General features: G+C 46.2%; 2 protein-coding genes and 1 non-coding gene across 4 annotated transcripts in view; all 3 read right to left on the bottom strand.

The window, feature by feature from the left end:
* Positions 1–9,252: 9,252 nt before the first annotated feature.
* LOC138810086 (heat shock cognate 71 kDa protein) lies at positions 9,253–13,456 on the bottom strand. Its single transcript, XM_069997268.1, has 9 exons — positions 13,350–13,456; positions 12,571–12,780; positions 12,124–12,329; positions 11,824–11,976; positions 11,182–11,737; positions 10,756–10,958; positions 10,339–10,537; positions 9,963–10,195; positions 9,253–9,678 (listed from the first exon to the last, which is right to left on the bottom strand). The coding sequence occupies exons 2-9, from the start codon at positions 12,773–12,775 to the stop codon at positions 9,493–9,495; spliced, it is 1,941 nt and encodes a 646-aa protein (XP_069853369.1). The 5' UTR covers positions 12,776–12,780; positions 13,350–13,456; the 3' UTR covers positions 9,253–9,492.
* On the bottom strand, positions 11,035–11,120 carry LOC138810399 (small nucleolar RNA SNORD14). The gene has a single exon (XR_011367120.1). It is a non-coding gene; the product is annotated as a small nucleolar RNA SNORD14 (small nucleolar RNA).
* A 4,032-nt stretch (positions 13,457–17,488) lies between the features above and the next one.
* The window catches only part of LOC138810095 (CXADR-like membrane protein), a 74,908-nt gene continuing 67,739 nt past the window's right edge, over positions 17,489–24,657 (bottom strand). For both annotated transcript variants that reach the window (XM_069997287.1, XM_069997279.1), the window contains exons 6-7: positions 23,333–23,471; positions 17,489–22,271 (exon numbers count right to left, since the gene is read on the bottom strand). In XM_069997287.1, the coding sequence (XP_069853388.1) occupies positions 21,971–22,271; positions 23,333–23,471 (440 nt within the window). In that variant the 3' untranslated portion in view covers positions 17,489–21,970. The remainder of the gene's footprint in view (positions 22,272–23,332; positions 23,472–24,657) is intronic.

Here is a 24,657-nt window from a genome sequence, read left to right as displayed (position 1 = left end):
TCACCTTTATGTGTGTGTGCGCGCGCACGCACGCTCCCATGCATGCGTGTTGGTACTAGGGCTTCACTTCAAGGACTCTTGCTCTTGCTTGGCTTTTTCTAAGTGGCACTCTATCACTTGAGTCCCAGTTCCACTTTTCTGCCATTTCCCAAATCTCACAGACTTTCCTATCTGGGCTGCCTTCCAACTGTGATCCTTAGACCTCAGCCTCCAGAGTATCTTGGATTATAGGCGTGAGCCATGGGAGCAAATAGAAAATGATTATGTAATAAATTCCAGCTTCCTTTTTTGTGTTTTGGGAAAGAGGTATTTACACTTGAGGAGGGCTGGACTAATAGGCCCAGAATACCCTGAGTTTCTTTTTTGTGCTTTGGACTCTTTTACTAAGTATTAGCGAAAAGCAACAGTAAGACCCTCAACTTTTTTTGTTGTTCTCATCCTGGTACTGGGGCTTGAACTCAGGGCCTTGAACCCTTGCTCAGCCTTTTTACTCACAGTGACTCTCTACCGCTTAAGCCAAGCCTCTGTTCTCCAGGGCTTTCAAGTGTTCCATAATAAGTAAACAGAATCCAGCGGAGGACAGGAGGGTGGTTGGGGGCAGGCATTTGGAAAAGTTGGCTAAAGTTGCAGTGGATACATTAATTTATAGGCTTGTTAATTTGACATAATCCCCCATACTGCCTAGATACATTATTGTACCCTTCATAATCATATGATTATAATTCACAAAATGAATTAATAATTTAAGATAATCCCCACAAGCCAGGGAAGACATTTTCCTTTCTTCCTTCTCTGTAACACAGCTGAAAAATGCTAAAACTTTGGGGACAAAATGTTTGACAAAAATCTCAAAAGCAAGAGTCAAAAGAAGAAATAAGTAGAAATAATTTAACTTCTTTTTTTTTTTTTTTTTTTTGGTCGGTCCTGGGGCTTGAACTCAGCTCTTCAGCTCAAGGCGAGCGCTCTACCACTTGAGCTACAGCGCCACTTCCAGTTTCCTGGTGGTTTATTGGAGATAGGAGTCTCACGGTCTCTCCTGCCCGGGCTGGCTTTGAACCGAGATCCTCAGATCTCAGCCTCCTGATTAGCTAGGATTACAGGCGTGAGCCACCAGCGCCCGGCCCTAAAAGTAGTGTATTTCATAATTTGCTCTCCTTTGTTGTTATAGTTTTTAATGAATACTGGTACTAAACAATGTTCTTTTTTTTTTTTTTCTTTTCATTCCTTCTTTTTTGTGTGTGTGCCAATCCTGGGGCTTGAACTCTGGCCGTAGGTACTGTCCCTGAGCTTTTGTGCTCAAGTACTCTACCACTTGAGCCACAACTTTGCTTCTGAAATAATTTAACTTCTAAGACCTCACACAGTACAATACTAGGAAATAACCTGGCAGGCAGACTGATATTAATCACAAGTTATAAATTAGAAACCTGAACCATGTTAGCAGTAATCACCAATAAACAGAATGGCCTGAATTTGAAATTAAAAAGAAAGAAAATAATGTAACAAGCTAGCTGTGTGTCGGGTAGGCAATGATGGCAGAAGAAATGAATTTTACTGGTCTTCGCCTCTCATTACTGAAAACATTTTGCTTCTGTTCCAGTCCACTGATAAACCCCACAAGCTAAGATCTTGACTGTACACACTCCATACACAAACACACACGTGCACACTTCTCATTCACAAATCCCACTAGGGGATATGGGGAGACTGGACTGCACACTGCTTAATATTATGAATGTAAGAGTCACATAAACCACCCAAGAGGGTAAGATAGGAGGATCATGAGTTCGAGGGCAGTCTGGGCTACATAGTGAGATCTTGGGGGGAGAGAGAGAGAGGAGAGACTATTGTCCCCATTTGTGTGATGGGAATAAAATAATAAAATGTAGACTAGTTTATAGGTTATGGTGTGAATCCAATGAAAAACAAAAACAAAAACATTAGCTGGGCACTAGTGGCTCATGCCACCATGAGATCAGAGGATCTCAGTTCAAAACTAGCCCAGGCAGGAAAGTCTGTTGAAATTCTTACCTTCAATTAACCAAACAAAAAAGCTGGAAGTGGAGCTGTGGGATGGCTCAAGTGGTAGAATGTCAGCCTTACGCAAAGGAGCTCAAGGACACCACCAAAGCTGTCTGACACACACACACACACACACACACACACACACACACACACCCCAAACCTCACATCCATATTCATCATATTTGCAAGTACATGATGTCTGGTAACTGTCTGTCACTAACACACTGAGAACACCTTTAAGGAAAGCCACAGCTCATGTCTCTGTGCCCTCAGATTGTGCCAGGATGCCTAGCCTCTGTGAGGCATTCCAGAAATGACTGCTGGATAATTCACCATGTGCAGGGCTGGGGTGGAGTGGGCTGGGGGGCGTCAGGGAGCACGGGGACACCCAGCAATAAAGTCATTTGCCCAGGGTCACTGATGCCACACAGCCACTTCAAAGCAGAGCTGACAACTCTCGCCGGTGTGGGTGCCCTTTAAGTGTCTCGCTCCCTAAGTGTGTAGAGTGTACCTGACTGAGCATAAGTCTGGGGGAGAAAGATTCAATCAAAGTTCCAAGCCTGATTTCATTCCTGCCAGAGCGGAGTGAGTGTCTGTTCCTCCCTTTCTCTGGGCCTGCCACAATCCCAGCAAATAGGCTTTTAAATTAAGTAGTGATTTGGAATGTAAGTGAGTGCATTTAAGATGCTAAGAGACGGAGAGATCCTAATGGCTGAAATATTTGTCATATCACAAGTAAACGGAGTGTTTCGGGGAGTCACTAATATAACTAATTTTTTCCAGATCCTCCTCTGCTCTGTGTGAGAAGATGAGGTCAATGCAGGTTGAGCCAGCCCGGAGTGAGCAGCTGTCGGGGGACTGAAGAGAATACTGATGGATGGCTGAGGCATCCACACTGTTTTTCTTGAGCAACCACAGCCCAATTGCGCAAATTAACCAGCCGCAGGTTGCTACAAATGAAAAGGAGGCGGGGGAGGGGGGGGCTACAGCCCCCCGTCCTTCCCTCCCCCCGGAGAGCAGCGATGTGCTGAAGGGAAGATGGAAATAGTTAAATGCGACTCCCTCCTCCCTCTCCGTGTCCCATTCTCAAATCTCCCCCGCAGAAAGCCTCAATCATGTCCCTCCAACCCCTTCTGAGCAGGCCCAGAGCCTGGGCCTCGCCCCGGCAGAGGTCAGCACACAACCTCCACTATAGCCATAAAGGCCACTCTGCCCGTGAACTGAAAGCTGCCAAATACATGGGTATGGCAGAGCGTGGTGGGACACACCTGTAATCTCAGCACTTGGGAGGATGGCATGTTTGAGGACAACCGTAGCATGACCCTATGCTTTTACAAAGAGAATAAGCAAATAAAGCTGGGTGCCTGTCCTACAACTGTAGTCCTAGTAACTCAGGAGGCTGAGATCTGAGGATTGAGGTTCAAAGCCAGCTGCACAGGAAAGGCAGAAATGTCTGCGAGATTCCATCTCCAATTAACCAGCAAAATGCCAGACTAGAGACCATGGCTCAAGTGGTAAAGCACCAACCATAAGCAAGGAGGCAAGTGAGAGTTCAAGGCCCTGAATTGAAGCCCTGGTACTGGTGCGCACACTCACGTGCCCCACGTACACACACACACACACACACACACACACACATAACGACACAAATGAGAGACAGCTGGTGAGACAATGTTATGCCATGTGAGCTTTCCTAAGTCTCTTGAGAGGATTCCCCAGTGAGCAGAGCGGGGTGGGAAGGCAGGGAGGCTGGGTGTGGGGAGGGGGTCTTCCCTACCTCATAAAAATGTTAGCCCGGGGGCTGGGAAGGTGGCTCAGTGGTAGAGCACTTGCCTTGCATGCCTGAGGCCCTGGGTTCGATTCCTCAGCACCACATAAGCAAAAAGAAAAAAGCTGGAAGTGGTGCTGTGGCTCAAGTGGTAGAGCGCTAGCCTTGAGCTGAAGAGCTGAGGGACAGCGCCCAGGCCCAGAGTTCAGGCCCCACGACCGGACCCCCCCCCCCCCCAAAAAAAAAAAAATGTTATCCCAGTGCCGGTGGCTCACACTTGTAATCCTAGCTACTCAGAAGGCTGAGAACTGAGGATCGTGGTTCAAAGCCAGCCTGGGCAGGAAAGTTCATGAGACTCTTATCTCCAATAAACCACCAGAAACAGGAAGTGGTGCTGCGGCTCAAGTGGTAGAGCGCTTGTTTTGAGCTGAAGAGCCGAGGGTCAGTGTCCAGGCTGACTTCGAGCCCCACAACCAACACACAAAAAGGAGCAGGGCTTCCCCAGCTGGATGAGACCCAGTTCACACGCCTGCTCGCCTTAGCGTCCAGGCCTTTGAATCACGCTCTCCCCTTGCCTCACTTGCCCTTTCCTGTGGCTTTCTCCTGCTCACTCCTCAGGACGGGCTTGGCATTGCCTCTTCCAGGAAGCCTTCCTTGATCAAGCCGGGGTCCAGTGCCCCCCCAGAGGATGTCCTCTCTCATTGCTCACCAGTGTCTCTCTCTGCTGTCTCTTCATCCCTTTGCTAGAGCTGCTGGAGGGGACGAGGCAGGGAGGACTGAGTCCTCCTTTGTGTGCCTAGCACCCTAATAGCTGACCAATGAGTGAGATGCAAAGCCGCGGGGGGGGGGGTGCAGAGCTCCTCTGTTGGTTCCCAGCTCTCCTGCAAACCTAGGCTAGGCTAGGTTAGGGGGTCTGAGGGAGCGATTAGCTAGTCCCTTAGTGTGAATCACCAATGCTGCGACCCGTTCAGCCGCAGCCACCCCTCCAGCTCCCCCAAACCAGCCAAGTGCTCTTCTAAGTTCCTCTCTGGGAGTACATCGACCTACTTCTCACGAAAACCTTAGACGTGATAATAGCAGGGGGAGAGGAGAGAGAGAGAGAGAGAGAGAGAGAGAGAGAGAGAGAGAGAGAGAGAGAGAGAGAGAGAGAAGGAAAGGAGGGAGGAGAGAGAGGGAGAGAGAAAGAAATAACAAGGGTCGAGAGTAGACAATTGGTGGCAACAAGATGAACACTGATTAATGAGGTGGGCCTTGCCCTGGCCTGGCCTGGGGAAGGTTTGTGGCTGATACCCATTAAAGAGCTTAATGAAATAATTATAATTCCCTCCCAGAGCACGGAGGAATCAATAGCGGGAACTCTGAGCCACTCTGGGGGTGGCGTCCCACCAGCCTCACAGTTCAGGGCAGCAGGCAGAACGGGTAGAAGCAAATGCAATTGACACAGAAGTTGCATTAAAAGAGGGCAATAATAGATTAAAAGCTGCCGGGATCCTGGTGACTGGACGTCAATATCCTTTATTCTGTGCCTCGCCCCAAGTCTGCCCCTTCATGCACTATTAGCCCAAATCGATGGGCTGTCAGTTGACATCACCAGCTACAGCATTAATGCGAGCTCACAAAGGAAGCCTAGCTCTGTATTATCACTCTCTCCCTTCCAAATTACCACATAATGCAGGCTGCAGGCAGCTTGTGACATGTTAGCACCATACACGATTTGTTGGGATTGGACTAAACATTTCATAGCTAAAGATTTCATCAGAGACTTGATGACAGAAATAAACTGCTATCCACGGGGAAATCATGGGAAATAATAGAATTAAGCATTGCTTGAGGATCTGGAGGAACGGTGGAAGGAGAGAAATGAAACCTGCAGCTGGTGGCCCGCTCTGGAAGCAACTACAGGAGAAAACTGTCATTAGAAGGCTTTTTGTGGGTCCTACTTAAAGAACAAATAATGGGTTGTCTAGGGTTCAGCTTGTACCTTTTGTAAGACTGGGGAAGGGGTCCCTCCTCAGTACAAGAATATGTGGTTTAGCTAGGCGCCAGTAGCTCACGCCTGTAATCCTAGCTACTCAGGAGGCTGAGATCTGAGGATCGCGGTTCAAAGCCAGCCCAGGCAAGAAAGTCCGTGAGACTCTTATCTCCAATAAACCACCAGAAAACCAGAAGTGGCACTGTAGCTCAAGTGGAAGAGTGCTAGCCTTGAGCTGAAGAGCTGAGGGACAGCGCTCAGGCCTAGTTCAAGCCCCATCACCAACAAACAAACAAACAAAAAAAGAGTATGTGGTTTATGGGGCTGGGGATTTAGCTCTGAGTTTGGTCCTCAGTTCCGGAAAAAAAAGAAAAAAGAAAAAGTATGTGATTTGTTTATGTCCTTCTGGCATAAATACAAGACTTATATCTCAAAAATGACCAGAGCAAGTTGGGCACCTATGGATTACACCTATAATTCTATTCGGGAGGCTGAGATATAAAGATCTAGATTCGAAGCTAGCCTGGGGCAAGACAGTCTGGGAGACTTATTTCCAGTTAACCAGCAGAAAGCCTGAAGCAGAGCTCTGGCTCCAGTGGCAGAGCTAAGGGACAGCACTCAGGCCCTCATCCCAAGCCCCAACACCAGCAGAAAAAAAGAGCAAAAATCCCACAAAGACTAGAGGTATGATTCTTGCCTAGCAAGAAGGAATCTCTAAGTTCAAACCCCAGGACATTAGCAATGCAATCAGGAATGGCTGACCCAGGGAAATTTTTCTCTCCTGGTTTCCCACCTCCACGTTTCAAAGCTCTGTATTCCCCCAGAGGGTTCTGTGAACCCTCACCAAGCCAGGCACTTTGACATCCATTCAAATCATATGGTGCCACATTCTCACAGGATGTTTGTCAGCTACAAATGCTTTGTTTGCAACATTCCGGGCTGATTTCCTTCCTTATAGTTCACTGCACAATCTGTGAGAATTTTGTCAGCTTGGCAGCGAAGGTGTGGCTCAAGTGGCAGAGCAACACATAGAGCTTCTAAAGCCAAAAGAGCAAGGTCAGTGGTGAGGCCCAGTACCAAAAGTCCAATAGCTTCCTCCAGGTAAACGGGTGGCAGCTTTACAATTAGCTACTGCCATCTAGTGTGCAAAAATATCCTCACACTAGTAGGTAAACTTAACAGAAGCCAAAGTTAAAAACTAAAAGAAAATTCTCTCACCCTGTTCCACCTTCACAGGAACCTAAAGGCCACTTTTCTATTAAAGCTCAGGGATGCAAGCATTACCCCACCTGCAAAGGATTATTAAAAGGCCCCTTTTTCCTTAAGTATACAAATATAGTAACATTGAGGATCTTATTCCTGTAGTAAGAGCTGAGGAAGTACTATTCAGGAAATCCTGAGAACCATAGTAATCAAAAACATTTTAACAAGCTAAATATGCAGAAGCCAGTCACACCTTCTTAAAACTGACTTAGGGATTCTGATTTCTCTCTTGCTCAAATTCAGTGGTGCACTATAAAAAGCAAATAGGCTGGGAAGGTGGCTTGGTGGTAAAGTGCTTGCCTCACATGCATGTCCCTGGGTTTGATTCCTCAGCACCACATAAGCAGAAAAAGCCAGAAGTGGTGCTGTGGCTCAAGTGGTAGAGTGCTAGCCTTGAGCTGAAAAGCCGAGTTCAAGCCCCACAACCGACAAAAAAAAAAAAAAAAAAAAAGGTAAATAAAATTAAATCAGCCATCTCTGCCATTTCTATACAACCAGCCCTATACCTTATAAAACAATTACTCCTGCCCCCGTATCTGTACATACAGATCATCCAGACATTCTCCAAGATGTGGCATTTTCTATCTCTGAACTGGATCTCTCCATTTTCTTTGTGCCCCTATTGAGGCTTGAATTCAGGAGCTGGCCTGGGTGCTGCTGTTTTTGCTAATTTAGTGCTCTACCACAGCTCCACTTTTGGCTTTTGGTTTATTGGAAACTGTTTTCATGCCTAGGTTGCCTCTGAATTACAATCCTCAACTCTCAGCCTCCTGAGTAGCTCAGCTTACAGGTATGTATGAGTTTCCAGTGTTGTTTTGCTCACCTCTTCACACTCGGACTTCTGACATGAATCCTGTGTCAGCCCTGCCCGTTTGGTCTCAAGTATCTAGGGTCGTAAGGCCTGAGTCACTCTATTTCCCCTTATTAATACTTCTTGGTTTTCCATCAAAATTTCGTGTGGGGTGGGAATGTGGCTGTGGTAGTGCTTGTCCAGCATGCGTGAAGCCGTGGGTTCCATTCCTCAGTACCACACAAACAGAAAAAAGCCAAAAGTGGCACTGTGGGGCTCAAGTGGTAGAGTGCTAGGCTTGAGCAAAAGGTCAGGGACAGTGCCCAGGGGAGTTCAAGCCCCATGACTGGCAAAAATAGAGGTATCTCCTGCCACTATCCTCAGCTTCAGTGTGTATACCCTCCAACTAGCCTGCAGAACAAACACTTACTGGGAGTCATATTCACATTGCTTACTCAAATACACCTGTTTTCAATAACCAAATGTGACAGGGCCATCAGATGACTTCCGAGATACTAAGCTGCCAACTTCAAGTTGCCTGTTTGCCATTATCCATCCTCAAATACCAACTCTAAAATAAGTTGAAACTTGTTACACCATGAATCCTAATTTTGGATATGGGACACCTGTATTGTACTTAAGGTTAAATTGCTAAGGGTACCTAACCAGATGACTCATACCTGAAATCCTAGTTCAGGAAAATGAGATGCCTGAACCCGCTGATCAAAGTCCATATGAGTACTCTTCAATTAGCTCACAGAAAAATCATGGAGCTACCCAAATGCGAGTGACAGCTAAGGACTGAAGCCCCAAGCCCTAATACTAGCATAGTAAAAAGCACCAGCTACACAGGTCAGCAACCTTGCTACTTTGACCTGTACACAAGGGGGTGGACCTGTATGGGGGAATTAATCCCTACCACCTATTGTCATAGCAAGGTTTTATTGGAAGCATACTTTACTATCAAGCATGGCCTCTATGCATTAAAGATTTGACAACTTCCCTTTGCCTTTCTTGGCTTAGAATGGGATATGGTGACTCAATTCCCCTTTCACCTGCTTTCCTATCCCATCTCATTTGTCAGTAGTCAGCTGCCCTCAACAGGGTCAACCAAGGTAAGTTGTAAAATTAACTTGATCTATTGGGGCTTAATAGAAAGGTCTCAGACACGCCTGCCTGGGTTGGCTTTGAACTGTGATCCCCAGGTATTAGCCTACTAGGTAGATTTAGTAGCTAGGATCGCTAGTTGCAAACAGCCAGTGGGTTGTTGAGCCACTATAGCCCAGCTGTGTCAAATTAGAGGCTTTTTAATCTGCAATTGGATTACCTAGCTCTAAATTGACAGGTGGACCCAAACAGCCCACATTGGTCCTTAATACCTATTACCAAATCCACCCTTAACTATGCACCAAGGCAACTCAGGAAACATGACAATTGTGTGCCAATTTTAAATATATTTATTTAAGACATTGCATTTTCCACTTACAATACAGTGCTTTATAAAGTGCAATGTTTATATTTTTCCCTGTGTACATGTTCCATATTCAAGTATTGAGAATGCCCAGTAATTTACTACAGCAGCTCAACTTTTAAAAGCTGCTATAGAAGTTGCTAAATTTGGGTCTTTCAATGTTTTATTGTGTGGAACAATGCTACATGTATGTTTAGGTTGCCTTAATCAACCTCTTCAATGGTGGGCCCAGAGGAAGCACCGCCGGAAGGAGGGGCTCCTCCACCGGGGAAGCCTCCAGGCATGCCTCCTGGCATGCCACCGGCACTCTGGTACAGCTTGGTGATGATGGGGTTGCACACTTTCTCCAGCTCTTTCTGCTGATGTTCAAATTCTTCCTTTTCTGCAGTCTGTGGAAAGCGAGAAACATTGCTAATTACTTACACAGAAAACGGTATGGAAATAGGTACAATTCTAACAATGCCCATCTATTTCTAGCTGTTAGGATCCTTCTGATAAAACTCATTCTGGCTTTTCCTTGACCAGGTCACTCAGACATCCAAGGAAGGTAAATTACCAACATGGTTTCAATTCTGGTGGAAACCGCGAATGTTTTGGACCATTCATCCTTGTGACCCTCTCCTCCAAAACCCAAGCTCAAAAACCTGGTAACACCATCTTTCAGAGCACTAACCTGATTCTTATCCAACCAATTGATGATCTCGTTACACTTGTCAAGGATCTTCTGTTTATCCTCATCGTTGATCTTGCCTTGGAGTTTCTCATCTTCAACAGTTGCTTTCATGTTGAATGCGTAGGATTCCAGTGAATTCTTAGATGATACCTTGTCCCTCTGTTTCTCATCTTCAGCTTTGTATTTCTCAGCTTCCTGAACCATGCGTTCAATGTCCTCCTTGCTAAGACGACCTAAAAGTATTTAAAGCACGTTGTCTCAGGGTTCAAGACACTGCTGTATCAGCAAAGTGTCTACATTCTACAAAGTGTCTACCCTACATTCTCCATTAACTGCTCCTCAGTATTACTACTGTAATAGTTCACTGCCCACTTACCTTTGTCATTGGTGATAGTGATCTTGTTCTCCTTTCCTGTGCTCTTATCTACAGCAGAGACATTGAGGATACCATTGGCATCAATGTCAAAAGTGACCTCAATCTGAGGAACACCTCGTGGTGCAGGAGGTATGCCTGTGAGTTCAAACTTTCCAAGAAGGTTATTGTCCTTAGTCATGGCACGTTCACCTTCATATACCTTTAAGCAAAAGGTACAACTTTAATAGACTTGTAGAAAAGATTTGTTCAACAAAATTAACTTTAGATTGGTCGCTCAGACATCCAAGGAAGGAACTGACCAACAGCTAGTGTTTCTGGTGGAAACTACGAATGGTTGTGGAATCAATCATCACAGCAGACCAGTTCCCTTATTTCATGTGTTATGTCAAATACTATCTGAAGATTGTGAACACATACCTGAATGAGCACACCGGGCTGGTTGTCAGAATAGGTGGTGAAGGTCTGAGTCTGTTTGGTAGGAATGGTTGTATTGCGTTTAATAAGGACTGTCATGACTCCACCAGCAGTCTCAATACCCAGGGACAGAGGGGTGACATCCAAAAGCAGCAAATCTTGAACATTTTCAGACTTGTCTCCAGAGAGAATGGCTGCCTGGACAGCTGAAGGGAAAAGTCAAGTGTTAGAAGTACACAGAATTTATACTCAGAATTTGTACACAGAACTTATAGATCTCATTCGCTCAGACATCCAAGGAAGGAACTAGCCAACACAGTATTTCTGGTGGAAACTACGAATGGTTTTGGAATCCATCATCACAGCGAATAGTGTGAGTGACTTAGGGAGGCTGCTGACCCAAGAACGTATTAGGGACAATGAGATTACCTGCACCGTAGGCAACAGCCTCATCGGGGTTAATGCTCTTATTCAGCTCCTTCCCGTTGAAGAAATCTTGCAGAAGCTTCTGGATCTTGGGAATACGGGTGGAACCACCCACCAAGACAATGTCATGGATCTGTGACTTGTCTAGTTTGGCATCACGGAGAGCTTTTTCTACAGGATCCAGAGTGCCACGGAAGAGGTCAGCATTCAACTCTTCAAACCGAGCCCGGGTAATAGAAGTGTAGAAGTCAATGCCTTCGTACAGGGAGTCAATCTCGATACTGGCCTGTGTGCTGGAGGAGAGGGTACGCTTGGCCCGCTCACAAGCAGTGCGGAGACGGCGGACAGCTCTTTTGTTCTCACTGATGTCCTTCTTATGCTTTCGTTTGAATTCAGCAATGAAATGGTTTACCATTCGGTTGTCAAAGTCTTCTCCACCCAAGTGGGTGTCTCCTGCTGTAGATTTGACCTCAAAGATCCCATCCTCAATAGTGAGGATAGAAACATCGAAAGTGCCACCTCCTAAATCAAAAATCAGCACATTTCGTTCGGCCCCAACCTGTCATAAGGGGGAAAAAACAATAAGCGAATGCACACTTGAATCCAACAAATAAAACCTAACAGATTGGCACCCACGAGGCATACCTTCTTGTCTAAGCCATAAGCAATAGCAGCAGCAGTTGGTTCATTGATAATTCTCAGAACATTCAGACCAGCAATGGTTCCAGCATCTTTTGTTGCCTGGCGCTGAGAGTCGTTGAAGTATGCTGGGACAGTAACCACAGCATTTGTAACAGTCTAAAAGCAAAGGTAAGGGAAAATGATAATAAGCTACTGTACTTAGGCGACTAAAAATTGCCAGACTAATGATAATGAATACCAAATGGTCACGTGCTAATGCCAGGGGCTTGCTACTTAAGACTAACCTCTATTTGAAGCTCTTACCTTCCCAAGATAGGCCTCTGCAATTTCCTTCATCTTTGTGAGAACCATGGAGGAGACTTCCTCTGGGTAGAAACTTTTTGTTTCGCCTTTATATTCAACTTGGACCTTGGGCCTGCCTGCATCATTCACCACCATGAAGGGCCAGTGCTTCATGTCAGACTGGACAACGGCATCATCAAACCTACGTCCAATCAAACGTTTGGCATCTGTAAAAGACATTAAGATTCAATTATTTCAGGGCATCTCCACTCAACAGCCAGGCATAAAAGTTACACCGAAAGCCCAACACAGCCAGCACTGAAAGGAAAAGCCCAACCCACAACTAATGCTACATTCAGATGATTTTCATCTCTGGTGCATCCGTTTAAACATTTTACTTTAACCCACAGCTTGTTTGGAAAGGAAGCTACTACCTCTGTTCATTCTGCTAGCAAACTAGCGGCTCACCAAAAACAGTGTTGGTGGGGTTCATCGCCACCTGGTTCTTTGCGGCATCACCGATCAAACGTTCGGTGTCCGTGAAGGCAACGTAGCTTGGCGTGGTTCGGTTGCCCTGATCGTTGGCAATGATCTCCACTTTCCCATGTTGGAAGACACCCACGCAGGAGTAGGTGGTGCCGAGATCAATGCCAACTGCAGGTCCCTTCGACATGGTTGCTGTGGGGGAGAGAGAACAGAATCACCATTGAGGCCTTCATCCTCGACACCCTTTTCTCCCAGAGCACCTTGGGCAGCGGCAATGGCCGCCGGGCCCGGACTCGCTCCCGAGGCTGACCACGTGGCAGGGACGGGCAGACGCCGCAGCCCCGGCAGCAGTGCCAGCCAGTGGAGCGCGGGCCCGCCCGCCTGCGCCCCCTACAGCCCCGTCTCGCCGCCACTCCGCCCGCGCCTGGCGCGCGGCCCCTTTAAGAGCCGGCGAAGGCGAGGAGGAAAGCCGGGCTCCGCCCGCCCGCCCGCCCCACCCCGCGTCCGGCCGCCCTTGCTTCCTGCACGGCCTGGCCGGGGCCGCCCGCCCGCCCCGCAGCGCGCCGGGGCCCCGGCCGCCCCGCCCCAGCCCGCCCCGCCCTGCCCTCCGCCGCCCGCAGGCCCTCGGGGGCCGCCCGGCCGAGCCCCGCCCGCCCGCCGGGCTCCGCACCCGCCGCCCGGCCGCACAAAGGCGCACGGCCGCGGGGAGCCCGGCCCGCGCCGCCCCGTCCCCGCCCGGCCGCCGCAGACGGCGGCCTCACCTCGCGTGTAGGCCCGGTTCCGCCGAGGAAGAAAGCACCCGCCGCCAGAGAGCTGCCACCGCGTTCAATGAGACCGGTTTCCGCCCGCCACCCCGGCTCTTATACCCTGTCTCAGAACCTTCCAGAAGGATCCCGCCCCGTCGGCTGTCTGTCACGGCGCCCTGAACCAGTAGGCACCGCTTCCCGTCCGAGAGCCCCAATCACGATCCAGAGCTCACTCCTTGGCCCCGCCCCCGCCCGCCTCCACTCCGCCCCGTTCCGCCTCACCTTGCGATGACGCACCACCTCAGCGTTCTCGAACTTTCACGCTCGCCCCCGCTCTCGGAACGGCCCCGGGGAAAGCGAGGGTGGGGCCGAGAGCCCGCGCGCGGGAGTCCTCTGTCACTCCAGGCGGGGGAGGGGAAGGCGCATTTGCTCCTACGCATGCGCCCCGCCAGGGCACACGCGGGAGGGAGCGGAAGGAGGAGGCGGGGAGGGGGCGGGCACTGTTGGAACGAACCAATGACAGCGCGATTTTTGGCCGCACGGAACCCGGGCAGGGGGTGCGCCGGGGCCTGAAGGGAAGAGAAGACGGAAGTGGAGCCAGGACAAAATGGCCGCGAAGGTTGTTGTTCCCCTCCCCCACAGGAGTCTGCGCTCCCCCTCCCCACCCCCACCGCAGTGTTGGCACCGGGCCTCCGCGCCCCCCCCCAGGTTCCGGCGCCCCCCTCGTCTCGTAGGTAGCGTGGCTTTGGGTCAGGGTCGGCCCCGGGGGTCTGAGGGGAGGGTCCCGGCCGCATGGCGGGGCCGCCCGGGTTTGGGGCTGGCGGGAGCCGGCGCGGGGTCCCGGCAGCCCCCGAGCGCGCGGTGTGGGGCGCGGGCTCGCCCTGGGCTCCCGGCCCTGTGAGGAGCCGCGCGCGGCCTCTCGGGGTCGGCCCGGCCGCGGCCAGCGCGCCGGACCCCGGCCTGGGGCACACAGCCCGCCCGCGACCTTGCGCCGCGGGCCGAATGTCAGACGGGGCCGGGCACGCGGCGGGCCGGGCTGCGGGCCGCGCGCTGCACTCGGTAGCCGACCCGCCCCGAGGGCTGAGAAGCGGCTTTCGGGTTAGGCTTTCCCCGCTGTCGGGAGCAGGCCTGGCGGGCCTCCCACCCCGCGCGGCAGGACGTCCGGAGATGGAGGACACGTCGTCCTCGTCGCGTCCGTGGAGCCTCCCACAGACACCGGGCACCGAAAGGGACGGTTCCCCCCTGGGTGTAGGCTGTTGGCTTGGAGTCCCAAGAAGGGCACGCGGCCTCTGCCTACCCCCCAGGCCCGTCTCACCATTGTAACCAGCAACTGGGGTACATATTGTTCGTCTGCGTTACGATTTGAGCTAAAACCCATCACTTGTGTGTGGTGAGTTGGAAATGGGAAGTTCAGAGATGTTATTCATGGGAAAACACACAGCTGGTTAAAAGAAAATGCCCAACCTAGCTCGGGTTTTTTTTTTTTCTGCATTGTAATTTCCTTTCTAGAAACTTCCAGAAATGTGCCTAAGGTCACTTTCGGTTTCCTTTAATAAGTACACATTAGGAACTACAACTGCATTGAAAAAAAAATTACCATTTGCCGCCGAACCGTGAACTGTTTCTACTGTTTCTGTAGAAAAACAGAACGGGGGCCCAAATCCATAGGTTTGGAAGATCCCACCCAATAGAAAAGATAAGAAAATGTAATAAAATGCTTGACTAGCAAACTTGAAGCTCAGGCCTAGGTTTAATCACCAGCAGACCAAGTAACCTCTGTTTCTAGTTACTGAGAAGATCCATCACATCCATCCCAGGGGACCACACAGGCACAGGAGAAAGATTACCAGGTTTATTAGAGGAACCATATTTCCCCTGGAGAGAAAGCACGTGGCACCCTCCACTATCTAGGTAGCAGCAGGGTCTGGGGGTAGGAAGTGAGGTAGATGGGAGCTCAGGGGTCTGGGTGGAGAGATGGGGGGAAGCTGTATGGCTGGAGCTCCAGGGCTGGGAGGAGCTCAGGTCTGGGTGGAACTGTGGACTAAAGGTGGGCCTAATGCTTAATGTTACTCAAATGTGTTCTAGGACTTGGAATATGTTCTTATGACTCAGAGTTTATATATGAAAAGGTCAGACTATGATGACTGTCCTTTTTCCACACCTAGAGGTACAGGGTTTCAAATAGTACATTTATGCAAAATCTCTGTAAGTTTGGTGCATGGGGCTTCGGTGGAGGAGTTGGGACTACTAAGGAATGGAATAATTAACATTGTTACATCTCTGCTACATGCTAAGCAGTGCCCTAAGTAGATTGCATATATTCCCTCATTTAAACCACAAATCTTAAAGGGTAACCACTTAACATATTTTTATTTTGTTTGGTAGGTTGTAGGGCTTAAACTCAGGACCTGGGGGCTGTCCCTGAGTGTTCAAGGCTAGCATTCTACCACTTGAGCCAAAGCCCCACTTCTGCTTTTTGAGTGGTTAAGTCTCAAAAAGTGGTTAAGTCTCACAGGGACTTTTCTACCTGGCCTTTTCTTCAACCACAGTCCTCAGATCTCAGCCTCCTGAGTGTAAGGTCCGCCCCTGGATGGCGAGAAGACTCCACCCTCCTCACAGCAAAGTCTCCACCCAGTACCTGGGTTACCTAGGTCACTGGCACCCCTGGAAGAGGTCGCATCTGCTGAAGTCACATCTGAATTTGATGTGGCCACACCTTTCTCCGCCCATACCCTAATAAGGCCTAGCCCAGACCCAGAAGCTCTCTTTTCTAGCTCTTTTCCAGCTCTTTCGCAGGCCTCTCCCAGCTGCGTGGAGGGTCAAGATGGCCTGCCCCTTAACTGAATACCGTGTGTGTGTGGTGCTGTTCCTACTCGGCTACCTCTTTTTAAAAACCTAACGCTGAGTAAGGCTAGGGTTCCCAGCTTGATAATCCATTTTGTAGATGAGGAAACTGTGTCATTCAAGTCATAGGATTAAGCTAAACCACAAAATAAGACAATAGATCCTGTAATTCAAACACAGCCTAGCTAGTATCTTTTAAAATATCTAGGGCTGGGGGGCTGGGAAGGTGGCTCATTGGTAGAGTGCTTGCCTTGCATGCATGAGGCCCTGGGTTCGATTCCTCAGCACCACATAAGCAAAAAGAAAAAAGCCGGAACTGGCGCTGTGGCTCAAGTGGTAGAGCACTAGCCTTGAGCTGAAGAGCTGAGGGATAGCGCCCAGGCCCAGAGTTCAGGCCCCATGACTGGACTAAAAAAAAAAAAATCTAGGGCTGGGAAGGTGGCTCAGTGGTAGAGCGCTATCTGCTTTCTACCAACATTGCTGGAAATCACATTAAAATGAAGACAAAGTTGTGTGGCTTTTACAGCCTCATAATCCTTGATTCTATCAGACTAAATATTTAGTCTGTGAAATGCCTGGTTAGTGTTAAGCATACTTTTGTTTTTTCCTACACTGGGGTTTGAAATCTTTTTTCACTCAAGGTTGAAGCTCTACCCCTTGAACCACAGTGCTTGTGGCTTGCTGGTTAATTGGAGTTGTAGATTTGTCTGCTTGGGCTAGCTTTTAACTAAAATCCTGAGCAACCGCCTGAGTAACTAAGATTATAGGTGTTAGCCATCCCCTGATAAGTATATTTTTTTTTGGGGGGGGGGGGGTCGGGGAAGGTCTTGTTTTGTGCTAGGTTCTGGGTCTTGAACTCCCGGCTTGGGTGCTGTCCCTGAGCTTTATTGTTCCTTGCTAGGGCTCTGCCACTGGAGTTAGCCCACTTCTGGCTTTTGGGTGGTTAATTGGAGAAAAGAGTCTCGTGGGCTTTCCTGCCTGGGCTGCCTTCCAACCATAATCCTCAAATCTCAGCCTCCCTAATAACTAGGATTACAGCATGAGCCACCAGCATAGAACATTTAATTGGATAGTATGTTTTATAGCTATGTGGTATGTGGTGTTTCTAAACGTACTTTTTTTTTTTTTTTGGTCAGTTGTGGGGCTTGAACTCTGGGCCTGGGTGCTGTCCCTCAGCTCTTCAGCTCAAGGTGAACGCTCTACCTCTTGAGCCACAGCACCACTTCCAGTTCTCAAGTGGTTTATTGGAGATAAGAGTCTCATGGACTTTCCTGCCTGTACTGGCTTTGAACCTCAATCTTCAGATTTCAGTCTCCTGAGTAGCTAGTATTACAGGTGTGAGCCACTGGCACCATGCTTAAACATTCAATTTTAAACTTTATTGAACATCAAAGAATAGTGAATTTATATGGTAATTCTTACTTTGAAATCTCAGATATTAAAAACAACCCATTTTGTGACTAAAAGATGAAATGTGTAAACTGATTTCCCAAAGAGTTCAGTATATTTACCAGAGACCTTTAAAACCAGAATGACTCAAGATGTTAGTATTTCAACTTTCTAACTGTAGCTAGGTATAAATTACTGCTGTTGACACATAGGAATAATTCCACTATCTTTTTTCATCATTATATTTCACCTGCCTAACCAGATTATGTGTTCTAACACCTTCATGCCCAGTGTGGTATTTAGCTGGTAGTTTTCATCTTTGCCAATACTATTTTATTACATGCTTAACATATTTTCTGTATAACCCCTCTCATCATCTATTCTAAGCACCTATTCTTACTATGATCTTATCTTCAGATAGAGAAAGTCAGGCTCTCATAGATTCTAATAATTTGTCCTAAATCAGCTTGAGTTTCTCTAAATCAGACATATCTGGCTTTTGGGAGTTAATTATGGATAAAAGTCTCAGGGGCTTTCCTGCCTGGGCTGGCTTTAAACCAGTCCTCAGATCTCAGTTGTTTATTTTGCTGGTCCTGGGCTTGAACTCAAGGCCTGGGCACTGTTCCTGAGCTGCTTTTGCTCAAGGATAGCACTGTACCTGTACCTCTTGAGCCACAGTGCCACTTCCGGCTTTATCTGTTCATAGTACTGAGGAATTGAACCCAGGGCTTAAGGCATGCTAGACAAGCACTCTACCACTAAGCCACATTTTCAGTCCCAGATCTCAATTTCTTGAGTGGCTAGGATTACAGGCCTGAACCACAGCACTGGCATAATTTTTATAACTTCCATCTGAGAACAATAATAAAAAGGTCATGCAAATCAAGACAGGGCTGAAGTTTAGAAGTAGAGCTAGCTCTTGCTTGGAATATGTAGGACCATGGGCCAACTCCTAGTACTGCTAAGTTAGTGGAGAAAGGAGGTAGGGGATAACAGAAAGAGGGAGAAAAAAGCCAGCCCTAAATTTTGTAAACTTAATTACTTTTTTTTTTTTTTTTGCCAGTCATGGGGCCTGAACTCTGGGCCTGGGCACTGTCCCTCAGCTCTTCAGCTCAAGGCTAGAGCTCTACCGTTTGAGCCACAGTGCCACTTCCGGCTTTTTTTTCTTTTTGCTTATGTGGTGCTGAGGAATCGAACCCAGGGCATGCAAGGGAAGCGCTCTACCACTGAGCCAGGTGGCTGAGCCCAGGAAAGCTGTTCTTGAACTCAAGATCCCCTACTCTTAGCCTCTTAAGTGCTGGTATTACAGATGTAAGCCACCACACCCACCTTTCTATGAAGTTTTTCAGATTTATTTAAATCCTTTAGTATGTGCTTTTGTTGTTGTTGCCATTTTACCTTGGTACAAAATACTTTTTAAGTAATAATTATTTGTTGATTTTAAGAAAGTGCTTTAACAACAACTCTTGTCATTTCTGGATATCTTGCCTTGTGAGAATAAAGTACTTGGTATACTTGTGACTGAAATCAATAAATAATAGATCATATTCAGTCTGAGTTCCTTCGGCAGCAAGCTGATAAACAAATTTCCAGTGTGGGTTATATGAGCTTCAGCCTTCCTACAGTATTGCCTTTACTTATTTATTTTTTAATTGCTGATACAGATACATCTATAATAAATATTTGGTTTTGTGATGTTCACAGTCTCATCTGCAAAGCAATTTAGAAGTTAACATTGAAACATAAATAGCTTAATACCAGAAATGAAGCAAAATTATAAATAACTTTTTGGAAAAGCAATTCTGAAATTGTTTTTATACAATGTAACAACAAAAGTATCAACATTATTTTACAAATTTAGTTTTGATTTATATATTTTATTGAAATGGTCACTCTCCTAATATCCACATTATTCCATCTGCATTTTATTACTACGACATTTGGTCTTCTGAGTTTAAATTATATCCCCTTTCATAGTTTCATTTTGAAGGATCAATTTATTTGATTTAAAAAGTCAGCAGAATATGGTGTAGAACCTAGTGTCTGTACCTTTGATCTTAAACTCAGAGCCAAAAGAAATGTGTTGACCTTGCTTAGACTTCAAGTCCTTAGAATTTCTCAGCTCTTAGTATAATCTGTTTTGTGTGTTTGTTGTAGATTTCCATTGTGAATAAATTTGTAAAACAGCTTGGATATTCAATGATACTAACTTGTCTACTTTCATAAGCAGGAAACCTTTAGTTCAAAAGTAGTAAATGAGAGAAAATTGTTAATGATGACACAGCTGACATCTCTATAGTATGCTTATTTGGCTCAAGTACTCTAGGAAAAAGAATTCTCAGAATTACGAGCTGAAGGGATAGGTTGCCTGGATACTACCCTTGGAGAAGAATAAAAATGTAGTCCAAGTAAAGGTTTTAAATCTTACAATGAGGTAAGAGTTAGCATAAGAAGCATTCCAAATAGACCAGTTCTCTTAAAGTAATATCTTTATGTTTTTTTTTAAGGTCTCTCACTTTCTACCTTTTTCAGAGAAGACAAAATTGAGATTAGAATTTTCCTTTTAAAATTTGCCAGGCCACAAGTTCAATCTCCAGGACTAGAAAAAAACAAGATTTTCATCTAAATTCCTGAGGACTTTAGAAGTAAATGCAGTTTTACTCAGTGAAGACATTATTGTGAAAATCAAATGTAGGGAAGAAAAATGAGGTAAACTTTTTCTTGTAAGAATCTGATTCTCATTTTAAAGATAATGCTTTTTTCACCATTTTCATTAATACTTTTTCTTTTCTGTTGCATGTTGCCCTTTAATAATAAGAAATATTCTCCACCTATGGAGATAGGTGTCATTTATTTAACTTCATTGAAAGGATAATTCAAGTGCAACATTTGTGCCATAGACATCTGTCTTAATAGAAACTATTTTAAAAAATCCCAAGTTGCTATACTTTTTACCTTTCACAGTTACCTTTCCTCTCTGATGCATTAGCTCCTTCAATAGCTTTCCAGATAATTTTTTTTTCTTTTTCTGCAATGGTAGTGATTAAATCCAGAGTCTTAAGGACTCTACCATTGAGCTACTTCTCCAGCAGCAATTTAAATGTTAATGGACACAAGCTGAGCCTTCTCTCAACACCCATTACTTTTTCTTCCCTTTTTCTTTTCTTCCAGCCCAGAGCAAGGCTTTCTTGGAAGTTGAAGCTGGGAAAATGTGGAGTTTCTGCTTTGGCCTCTCTAGAGGGAATGATTATGGCAAGTCCTCGCAATACTACTAGGAAATGTTGGCAGCCTGATTTTTTTTTAAATGATTTAAGGCCTAGAATCATTAAATAGCCTAGATTCTTATCCATCTAAAATGAAAAATAGAGAAAGCTCAAAGTTTGGTGCAGTACTACACTTATTTGTACCATTCCTGAACATATTAAGAGATAACTGATCTAATCACTCAGTCTTGAAGTTCTGGTTTCACACCCTTTTAGAAAGGGAAACTAATGTTGTGTCAGATGATCTTCAACATTCCCAGATCTTATTTCTCTAGAAGACTTTTTTTTAAAGTGACATTGTTAAATGACATGTAGAGGATATTTTTCTTCCAGAGATGTCCAGCAGGGAAGTCCTTAGAGGCATCTAATTTGAGGAAAAAATCACAATTGTTCCAGTATGTTGTTCTGATATTTTTCAGTAATCCTTCCGAACATTAAGAGAAGCTGTTCACAGAACTTTGTCATACTTTTTAGACTTCTTTTTTAGGTTTTATTTTAGGGTTCAACTTAAGAAGATTAGTAGTACAGTGGGGAAAACTCACTCTTTTCCATCTCCTACTATTTCATATCCTTCTGAAATCAATACTTAAACTTTATGACACATGAAGTCAAGTCAGACCAGAAGAGATATATTGCCTTTTTTTTTTTTTGAGTTCTTGGAAACAATTAGCCCAATACCTGGTGCAGATACGTATCATATAAGGCCATGGGTTCTGTTTGACTGTCTGAATTATCACAGTAATCCAGTAGGTTCACGGAAATGAATACAAAATTCACAAACACCCCATTTCTTCTTGACAATGGTAACTTAGGTGGGGAAATGTGCCTCACCTTTCCCCAGCACCCTCACCACAGGCCCTGGTCAGCAGACAGACAAATTTGGATGCCTGCTTTTTCTTCCTCTGGTCTAAAAGCAATATGAGATGCCTTACTGGAGATGATCATCCTACATCTTTTTGCTTCTCTGGTGTCATACTAAGAAAAGTGCCCATCTGAATCTGTTCCACTTGTTGTTCACAGCTGTTTAAATAACCTCTTATATGGTTGAAGGGGTTGTGTGGCTGGTGACGAGTTTCAGTGACTAGAATAGTCCTAAGATCCTGACTCCTAGGAAAGCATGGAAGTCAAGTCCACTTTAATTCAGACAGTTTGGAAGGCTCCACTCTGGCTGGGGATCATGCTGGATGTGGTTTCTGCTTTGGTCAGGGTAGCATGGTGGACTCTCTTTGGTTCAGATCCTCTCATGTCAGACCCAAGTAGGCTGTATGGCTGGGTGGCTATGCCTGGCTGAGGTGCTGCGTCGGTTGACAGTGTCCGCTGGCTGCGTGAGGCACTATTTGCTGTGGAGCGAGTGGAGGAAGAACCAGAGTGAGAGCTCTGAGAGCCTGAGGAAGAAGAGCTAGGTTTCACAAGGCGGGCTTTTGGAGCTTCAGCATCTTCTCTAAAGAGGAAAAACAGCAAAGATAAACTTCAGTGCTGGCAGGATTATGATGGTTTCCACTATGCTTACTTCCTCCTCGTAAGGTCTGCACAGGGACACCTCCCTCCCTCCCTCCCTCCCTTTTGGCTAAGTTGCCTCCCAGTATCTGTTACCTAAGTAACTGGCAGACCTGGAAGCAGTCACCTTCCCCTCCTGCTAGGTCTCATCCTGGGCCACCTCAGGTCACAAGCCTCCCCTCTGACTCTAGGAGAGTCCCAGACCCTGAGGTTACATCCAGATCCAGTGTGGCCACACCTTACCCCCCCTAGCCACACCTCTTCCTGTCCCTGGTCTAGATAAGTCTTGGCCCAGAGGTGGGTCACTCTTCTCCCCCCTCCCCCCCCAACCCTTTTCCTTTTCAGCCACGCTTCTCCACCATGCATGGCGGGGGGGGGGGGGGGGGGGGGAAGCAGTTTGGTAAATTAACTTCTTTTCCTGCCTGAATAGTGCGTGTTGTTCTCTTCATTGGCTACCTAATGAAACCTACCTATTTAATATACCTTACACTCCTCAGGTTTCCCAATAAATTCCACAACCTGTAAACTTCAAATATCATCAGAAGGCAGCCATTTACTGAACTAATCACCCATCATTTCTTAATACTTAATGCTGGGTTTAAGCAAATGTTTGTTTTGTTAGCCAAAGGATCCAGCCTACAATGAGAGGCTAAAACTCACTGTGAGATAGTGTAGATAACATTTGTGCTGATTTAGAGTTCCTATACTAAACCCTCTCATTTTCTGTAGGTCATAGTCATTCCTTATTATATGCCCTGTATAAATGGAAATGAATCAGAAATAATGTAAGGTTGAACTTAAAAGTCTATTGACAGTAGTTTCCAATAAAGTCTAGGTGTAAACCATACCTTCTGTCCCTAGGCTGCAACTTCCTACTTATCAGGATAATTGTTTTATGATTCAGAGGAGTGGGGGTGGGGGGGAAAGGGTATTTGTTTAGACTAGTTACTATGGAACTAGCCCTAGAAAGGAAGGAAGCTCAGTCTAAGAATTTGTGAGGCTTACCGAATTTCATTAGGTCTCTCTTCCTCATATCTCTCTTTGTCTTTCCTTCGGATTAGCAGCCACACCAAGAGAAAAATCAGCAGGGCTCCAGCAACTATGCCTGTCACTGCTCCTGCAACCGTGCCGATGCTTTGTACATCTGTTTTCTCAGAAGCACAATAAAACAAACATAAGATAGGAAATACATGAATTAAAAAACTATATAGTCCCTGGACAGGATATTTCCTTCCTGTCTTGCAGAGTAGCTACCTATTACTCTCTTTGTCTGACACTTCTTATTGAGTGATAATTTAGGAGAATGAAGGAATACCACCTAAATTTTGTGGCAGTGAAGACTGATACTTTATATCTTAGCATTTGAGTTGAGATATAAATGATAGCAAACATTGTCTTGTGATGATCGTGATGTAGTCACAGAGTCAGGCCCAGGTCACATAGGGCCTTTGAAGCTAGGAGCAAGGTGTTTATTATAATGACTATGAGAGTTTGTTGTAATGGCTATGAAAGAGTAACTTGAGCTGGGTCCCAGGGTCTCACACCTGGAATCCTAGATTCTCAGGAGGCTGAGATCTGAGGATCTCAGTTCAAAGCAAGCTCTGGCAGGAAAGTCCCTGAGATTCCTATCTCCAATTAACTACAAAAAGTGGAAGTGCAGCTGTGGTTTAAGTAGTAGAGCATTAGCTTTGAGCACAAAAGCTTAGGGACGGAGCCCAAGCCCATAGTTCAAGTCCCAGGATGGTGAAAAGAAAAAAAAAAAAAAAAGGAAGCTATAATACCAGTTAGAATGCTTTCAATCAGTAGTATAGGGCTAGAGAAGATGCTAGATTAGGCTATGGTAAAAATAATGTGCATAGAAGCAGATAGATGGATATTGCTTACACTGTAGAAATATTATCAGAAATACTGCTTATTAATACTTTTATTGCCTTCATGAACTAAACTTACTATAAAATTTTATTTAAAAAATTAACTTTGGGGGCTGGGAAGGTAGCTCAGTGGTAGAGCGCTTGCCTTGCATGCTCAAGGCCCTGCCCTGGGTTCGATTCCTCAGCACCACATAAGCAAAAAAAGAAAAAAGCCGGAAGTGGTGCTCTGGCTCAAGTGGTAGAGCGCTAGCCTTGAGCTGAAGAGCTGAGGGACAGCGCCCAGGCCCAGAGTTCAGGCCCCACGACTGGACCAAAAAAAAAAAAAAAAAAAATTAACTTTGGGAAATGGTGCTGTGGCTTAAGTGGTAGAGTGCCTTGAGCTGAAGAGCTGAGGGACAGGGACCAGGCCCAGAGTTCAAGCCCACGACCCACAAGAAAAAAAAAATTTTTTTTTTATAT

Source organism: Dipodomys merriami, unplaced genomic scaffold (assembly GCF_024711535.1).
Source record: "Dipodomys merriami isolate MVZ:Mamm:240054 unplaced genomic scaffold, mDipMer1.0.p SCAF_103, whole genome shotgun sequence".
In the NCBI taxonomy this organism is placed as follows: domain Eukaryota; kingdom Metazoa; phylum Chordata; class Mammalia; order Rodentia; family Heteromyidae; genus Dipodomys; species Dipodomys merriami.
The sequence above is the reverse complement of the archived record's forward strand: the minus strand, read 5'-3'. Positions and strand labels throughout refer to the sequence as shown.